General features: G+C 48.1%; 1 protein-coding gene across 1 annotated transcript; it reads right to left on the bottom strand.

Moving 5' to 3' along the window:
• Positions 1–6,156: 6,156 nt before the first annotated feature.
• Positions 6,157–7,582, bottom strand: LOC149359941 (uncharacterized). Its single transcript, XM_089569164.1, has 2 exons — positions 7,113–7,582; positions 6,157–6,418 (listed from the first exon to the last, which is right to left on the bottom strand). The coding sequence occupies exons 1-2, from the start codon at positions 7,580–7,582 to the stop codon at positions 6,157–6,159; spliced, it is 732 nt and encodes a 243-aa protein (XP_089425290.1).
• Between the last annotated feature and the right edge of the window lie 334 nt (positions 7,583–7,916).

A 7,916-nucleotide genomic window follows, 5' to 3' on the forward strand; every position in this document is an offset into this window, starting at 1 on the left:
ACGCTCGTACTGCCCGCGCAGAGACTTTCCGGTTGCTTATAGAAAAAGAAGCCAGGGAACGTGAACCCGGTGTGCGGCAGGAGCCCATGATGCAAAGACGGGTAATACTGGCATGGGGCACACATATGGAGGTCTAGTGTCTCGCGACGAGTTTTTGCTCTTGTACTCGTGAGTCAGGCCTCAGTTCGTACAAGCCAGTTTTTCCCTTCTTTGTATCACTTTAGCGCGGGCTGCTCGAAGTACTGTACCTAAGCACAGATATCTGACCAGCGTGCTTCATTTTATTTTTACTGCTGTTGTTCATTGAGTAACTGCTTCTTCCAGCCTGGTGCTAAAGATGGCGATGAACGATGTTGCAAAACTGTGCGGATCAACCTGCACTGTACATCTTGACTAAGTGGAGTTGCTGATACATGGACTTTGTGGGCAGGGAACAAGGCGTCAAGAAGGGCACTGACCGACAGTCGAAAACTGTGTTTCCACATACGTTCCACTGCCTGAATTATATGCCGCTTAAGAACACGGTTTTCACATAGAAGGGCTGCTGGTTTTCTTAGCATAGGTAGTACGCCTGGTGACAACGTGCTTGTTCTGTAACAGGCGATCACAAAGCACGTAATTTCGCAGCTACCGCTTCAAGCCTACAGCTCTTCGCAATTTATATTAGGCCCAGCAGGTGTAAGCGCGCAGTCTTATCGTTAGGGTATGAGATAGAGAATTATAAAGGTTTCGGTGCAACGCTGTGCGTTGTGTTTGGTTCTCAATATTTCTCATAACATCCCTATGCCCCTAACCGATAGCGTCACCCTATTCTAAACGTACCTGTTATGCTTGGCTTATAATCTGCCTACAGGATGCCATATTTAAAAGTTTCAAATTATTGTGAAGAGTTTTGTAGTGAACATATTAAGTTGTATGAGATACGTTCACTGAGCTATTCACGGGAGGTATTAAGGTGAGAAGTAGCTAGGCTGCTGCTGCTGATGATGATGCAAGTCAGGTACGCAGATTGGATTAATAATACTGTGTGCGTTGCTCGGGAGGCAGTAAACGTCGGTTTGTGACGATGGGTGTTATTTGATGAGGGGATTGAATTTCGGGCCAGTTGGGACATGACTGAAGAACGTGGAAAAATGCGCGAAAGTAGCAGGACCGAATAGACACAAATGCGAATTCGAAGTGTTGCGCATACCGTATTTGTGTCGGTTCTGTGTTCAGATCTTTTGGGGCAGTTTTTTTCTTCTTTTGTTGTGTTTACTGCTGAGGCTGCTGTTATCACCTGAAGCACCGTTGAACGGAAAACTCTAGGCAGAAATCGTACTTTTAAGCTGTGTGTCATCGGGTCTGTGCTCTGAATATTCTGATGTTGCTTTACCTGCAGTTGGGCCGTCCGCATACCTGCCCTTTTCCACAAAGTGTCATAGATTAATGACTCAAAATGAAGTGTCCGAACCGCTTCTGCGGGCAATTTTTTTCCCCCTTGTACCAGCCTTGTAGCATTGTCCCACCAGATGCCTGTGAATGAAACATACAATGAGCACCAACGCATGTAGGAAAGAAATCTGCCTGTATAAAAGGCAGCGTAGTCTATGAGAATATAAATACAAGAGTAGCTCGCACATCAATATTTGCCCATTTATTGGCGCGAGTTATTTTGGCTAGACAATATCATTCACGATTCTTAAAAGCAATCACACTAAGACTTTGTTCCCACACGCAGCTTTGCACGCAAATTTTCATATTCCCTGCGAACGTTACATCCATTGTAGACAAGCTGGGTCTTAGTTCAGGGAAGAAAAGTATCAAACGATATCGCACTCCTCATTGGAAGTAAAAAAAAAACAGAAAAATATTACAACGGTGGAAATTAAGCCACTCTCAAGCTGCACTAACAGCTTTGTACATAGCTTTTGTACATAGATTTTCCTTTGCGTTTGCAGAACAGCTTGCTTTAGTAGATCATTGTAGCTTCATAAAAAAATGCGCGTTCATTCGCGCGATCGACAGTGTCCGTCCAAGCGCTTCGTGAATCATATGCGGAGACAAGGTACGAAGGAGCGCTCGTGTCGGAGGCGATAGCAGTATGCGTATACGTTTAGACCGTGCCCGACGCAGACGTTCTTTGACAGTGGCTGTATAGGAGGGTGCGCGTGTAAGATGATCATCATGGTTACATGGATATGTGCGCCGCTGCCAGTAAAATTTTGAAGGATATTTCAAACAAAGGCGAGATAAGTAGATGTACGATGAATGAATTAACTCTGAATACGCGATGAAAACCTTGCCCATCGGTTCAGCACCTGATGCAAGTAAACCAACCACGCAGATCATGCTGTACGAAGCAACGGACAACTGCGCTTTCATGTGAGACCGCTATTCTTAGACCCGCTATTGGAGCCCATCCTCGAATCCGCCGACGCCGTCACGGAGAGAAAGACGTATTGTTTATGCAATTCCAGGGCGTATAATGACAGCGCAGTTAGCGAACTGGTCCGGAAGCCACTTTTATCGGATATTATAAAATTATTTCAATGCACCTCTTCTCTTCGTGTCAGTGATGTGACTAGTGTGTGCCAGCAAGACTTTCTACGCCACCAACCGCCAATATGACCAAGCCCGTCCTAATCCTTGAGGTGGGCGTAGCTTCCTACCGTAGAGAATATATACGATGGCATGTTAAAATCAGCAACAAACGTATGTAAGACTGACAGGCTTGTAGAAAGCGCGTCATTTCCTTATTCCCGGCGCTAAGGGAGGCATTCAATTACTAGATCAACAATTTAGACCACTTCCAAGGCGAGGTTTCTTACTTTCCGGTTATTTTATGTCGTTGAATCCGCTGATCCCGCCCGTCATAGCCTGTATTGCGCATTCAAGCACATTGTGGAAAAATTTTTAAAATGGGAATTAGGAACACGCTAATTAAAGTTGTGTCACGTGCCTCTTAGTTAAATAGTTAAATATAAACGTCAGCGAGGAATTAGTTATTTGTGTGAATTCATTGTTCGAATGAAGACCAGGGGCCATATTTTGTAAGGACTCCTTTCCCGCTCAAATCATTTTTCTCTTTACCACTGGTCACCACCGCCTTTGATACTGGAGCTGGCGAATGACTTAGCTTGCTAGCCGTGACGTCATAGTTGGCAGCTGCCAGTGATAAAAAGGAGCGAAGGAGTGGAGAACAGAAGTAATTGGGAAATGAACACTCACAAAACGTGGACCCAGCGACCGAGAAGCTAAGCAGAAACGAGGGCGCGCGACACACGAGTGGCGCTGATTGTTGTTGGTGGCATGTGCTGATGATGATGAGAAATCCGAAGCGCGACAGAGGCCAAACCTTTGGTGCCTATCTACTTCCGACCTGTCCATACTGTTCACGGCATGCGGGTCTCAGATGGTCTGGCAAGCAGCAGTGCTGCACCGTCAAGACCGTTGTAACTTATGTGTAACGTTCTGTGGTACAAATAAAGATGTGTGAAACGGTAAAAACAACGCTCCAAGGCCCGTACCCTTGATGTGTACCACGCTGAGTCTCTCAGCAGTGCATCACCGACGGCACAGTCAACCGGGAGGGTAAGTAAATGTGACTACAACCAAATACTGAGGACACCGCCTTTCATGGATCGCTATAACTAGCCCTAAATAAATGTTTTTACCACTACTACCTACAATGAAATGAGCAAGATAACGAGCGGAATTTGAAAACAAGAGAGTACGTAAACGTGGGTTAAAAGAGATATATACAGAGAAAGTAATTTAATGAAAATTAAGATGGAGAGGCCGGTCGGTGGTAAGGTGACCCTGGTCTGCTACTCCACACTGGGGGAAGGGGGAAAGGGAAAGTAAAACGAGAGTGAGGGTGCGAATGGAGGTTGATGATGCCATAATATAATGAATTGCTTGGGGTGGTCTGGGTTAGAAGAGACTACGCACACACTCGGTGGCACTCATCTTGCGAGACGACATGTAGCACATGGAGCGCATGTCTTCCTCATGAAGCATATGCTTTGCACACACACAGCATGCAAGGTTGCCGAGAAGGGCTCTGCGCACTCTCACATCCCGCCACAAGCGGGTGTGCACTCACAGCGCCCACTGTTGCTGAGAAAGCTGGAAGTACACAGACACATGTTCCCGGCACAAACGCGTATGCACGTGTGTCAAACTCGACCTGAAAACTAGGCGAGAGGTACTGGGATCGATACCCCGCACCTCCACCAAGATGTAGCGGCCTTCATTGGCAAGAGATGACTGGTTGTTAAGGCCGTTTAGAGCGGGCAAGGGCAGGTCCGGTCCCGGAACAGTTGATGCTTTTGCCGCGCGTCGGTTCTGCTGCTCCAGCTGCCGATCGTCGTCTTCTCGCCTCGCGCCGCGCATCGATTCTGTTGATCCGTCTGCTAAGCGTCTTCCTCTTTACAGGATATGTATACCGTCAATGAGTGTTGAATGATGGCCAACTTTGTGTTGCTGGGCTAGTGAGCGCTTCACTACTTCGAAAACTTGTAAAAACAATTTGAACACACGCGCGCGCGCGCTCGCGCGCACACACACACACACACGCACACGCACGCACGCACGCACACGTACACACACACACATGCACGCACACATGCACGCACACACACACACATGCACACGCACACACATGCACACGCACACACACACACACACACACATGCACACGCACACACACACACACACACACATGCACACGCGCACGCGCACACACACACACACACACACACACACACACACACACACACACACACACACACACACACACACACACACACACACACACACACACACACACACACACACACACACACACACACACACACACACACACACACACACACACACACACAGAAAAGGATGAAGGCGACTTGACAGGTTTACAAAAAACACTTCAGCAAAGAGTGCTGGGAAATATGGATCTAGCTTTAACCTGGAAGTTACTGTCAACTCTTTTTCGTCGTGCCTAAACGTATCTTTAATGCAGCCACACGGCGACGGCAAGCCTTCCAGAATAGCACACACCAAAGGCCATGGAAGTCCATCCAGTGTTTAGCAGCGACTTTCCCGTTGCAAAAGAGTGAAAAAAAGCCAAAGTTATTGGGCCCAAATCTTGCTCTATAGTAGCAGTGCCTTTTATAGTTCGTTGAACAAAACATGCAGTGCGCATCTTTACTGCGCTAGTTTTCGGGCTTCAGAACCAACATGCAAAAGCGCTGTTTCATGACCGGGACCTTCACTGCATCCTTTTTCTGATGTCTGCGGGGTGACTGCGGCGTGAGCACGGGACAGCTCGCTTCCGCTGATGTAGTTGCAAGAAAAGCAAGCTCAGTCATGCGGCCCCATAAATGTTCGCATTCCCTCCCCCAGAATTTCGTGTTTTAAACAAAACAAAGCAAAAACGAAAGTTCTAAAGGCATACTGAAAAACAGCGAGAGAAATTGGTTCGTATATAGACTGTGGACTAGAAATATTCTAGTCTAGTTAAAATATTCTAGTTAAAAGCGGATTGATGAATTCACATCAATAAATTGCAAATATAGTCACAACGCCAAACTTCCGCCAGGGCCAAACGCCAGCTTCCAACGACATTTAGTTTTTACTGATGCAAGAAATCTTCCCATTCTTCACGCCTTCTCGCTTGAAAGGCCACCTAAAGTCGCATTGTGCACACGGTTACACAAGCATTCGCACGTGATTTCAGCTTGCAGAAGTAAAGCTCATATCGCTTAAGGAAGACGCAGCGTTCAAGTTTTCCTACGCATGACCTACAGTTTGCTAATACCGGTTGGAATTAATTCAACCATTGCCTGCGGTATACGGAGAGGACTGACAGACGTAGCACTTGCATCAAAGGTTAATGGGAAAGGGTTAATTCGATTGTTCAACCATCCTCGGTGCTGATAATTGAGAGGCGTGACAAATAGAGGCGCAGATGTGGTATTAAATCAGCCATGCCACACTTGAAGGCAAATTGACGTAATACATGAACAAGCGCAGATTTTGTGCCGTACGCGCCGAGCCTTCAAGAACATCGCGCTTCCTCACGTATGATGAAATGCACGCATTTCAATAGTGTCGAACCTTTTGACACCTCGCCTGTGCAATGATACATTTATTACATCACTCCAGCAGCTTGGCTCAAAAATAAAAGTCCATCAGCGCCACACCCTTTTTCGCGTAAGAGCGCACGCTGGGGTCGCTACTCTCGACGTGGATGGAGAAGTAGTGGAAGATGGACTTGAGCGGCAGAAACCTGAGGTAGCGAGTCTGGATGACGCGACACAGGGCTTCCATGGCGCACACTGTCTGCAGCTCGTCGCACCGTTGCGCGAGGTACAGGAGGTTGCTCGAAGCTTGCCCCGGATGCTGCTTCAGGAGGAGCACGATGACGTCGACGAACCTGTGTTCGCGTTCACAATGATGAACAAACATTAAGGCACCGTTCTCGTCCTCAAACATAAGTAACGTAAAACCAAAGTAATGTTCAACAGTCTAGCAAGAGAACAGCAGTTTACAATTGGTAGCGAGGTGCTGGAAATGGTAAGGGAATACGTCTACTTAGGGCAGATAGTTACTGCTGATCCAGAACTAGAAGAATAAGAATGGGGTGGGGCGTATACGGCAGGTTCTTTCAGATAATAAATGGATATTTACCAATTTCTCTCAAGAGAAACGTATACAACATATCTATCTTACCGGTGTCTGGTTTCTTGTGTCTGGTTTCCTAACTTTTTATTTTCACACGTTAGCGCGTAGCATTAGGTGGCGATAGCGGCCAAATTCTCCGACCAGGCACCCGTGCTTGAAGTACGTGGGGCAGCGCGCTAAAGGAAACGCCAACACGCACAAGGACTAGAATTTGGCAAATTCGTGCATTCTGGCTCGACTTACGGCAAGGAGCTATGAGACTATAAAATACCATATTGGGATTTTCCAAACTTCTTTGGGGGGGGGGGGGGGGTCGGAGAGGGGAGTGCTCGGAAATTGGGCTTTTAAGTCTCTACCAAGGAAATTTTCGGTTACGACAAGGAACATCACTGACACATGGAAATGAGCCACCTCAGAACGCTGAACAAAGAAATGGTCGAACTAACCTGTTCCGAACTCTGATTCGCGCCGAGAGGAGCTGATCGAACGAGGTCTTTAGCACGGTCTCCACCATGGCCGAAGTCATCTTAGAGCCGTGCTTCTGCAGCACCGACGCCAGCGCGTCAGCCGACGCAACTACCACCTCGGCGCTGTTAGCACCCAGCGTATTCTTGAGGTTCTCCAGGCAGACCCTGAGGTTCTTCTCGTCGCCCACGACACAGGGGTAGCGCTCGATGTACTTGATGGTCTTGATGCGGTCCAACGTGCCACCGCCTCCGGTCACGGGCTTGGCGAGCGCTTCGTTCAGCAGCGAGCCGCTCTCCCGCTGCCGACGGCAGGAGCAGAAGCGCTGGTACCAGGGTAGGTCCGACTGCAGGATCTCCACGGGCGGCGGTACGTGGCTCAGCATAGTGGCCAGCATGGCGGAAACGGACTGGCTGCGCGTAGGGCGCATGCATTCACAGAAGCGAGGCATTCATGTTTGATCTGGGCGCCTCCCTCATGTACGGTCCCAGCAGATTCTCTGCTCTGGAGTCCGCAGCTCGTGCGCTGGGAGGTCGGTGGCGTTTCTTTGTCTTCTTCTTTCCGCCTTGTAGATTCTTGGCCCTTTGTATTCTACTAAATCAATGAAGACTGGACTGCTGTTCTGCCGCCGATTTTCTTCTTTGAGGAGGCGCCTATTACAAATTCCGTTTCACCAGCTGGGTCTGCCTGTGTCCACTGAGGTTGTTTTTTCCTTTCCTTTGGCGCTACTTCGCTTGGACGAAGCAACAGGAGTGCGCGCTGTGCAGTTCAAAAATTTCTTCTAG

Source organism: Amblyomma mixtum, chromosome 2 (genome assembly GCF_055824585.1).
Source record: "Amblyomma mixtum isolate Tamu chromosome 2, ASM5582458v1, whole genome shotgun sequence".
NCBI lineage: Eukaryota > Metazoa > Arthropoda > Arachnida > Ixodida > Ixodidae > Amblyomma > Amblyomma mixtum.

Excerpts from the sequence above, each read along its gene's own strand:
- LOC149359941 (XM_089569164.1), bottom strand. The coding sequence starts at position 7,582 with ATGCCTCGCTTCTGTGAATGCATGCGCCCTACGCGCAGCCAGTCCGTT. Across the intron at positions 6,419-7,112 it reads CGAATCAGAGTTCGGAACAG|GTTCGTCGACGTCATCGTGC; the intron begins GTTAGTTCGACC and ends ACGCGAACACAG.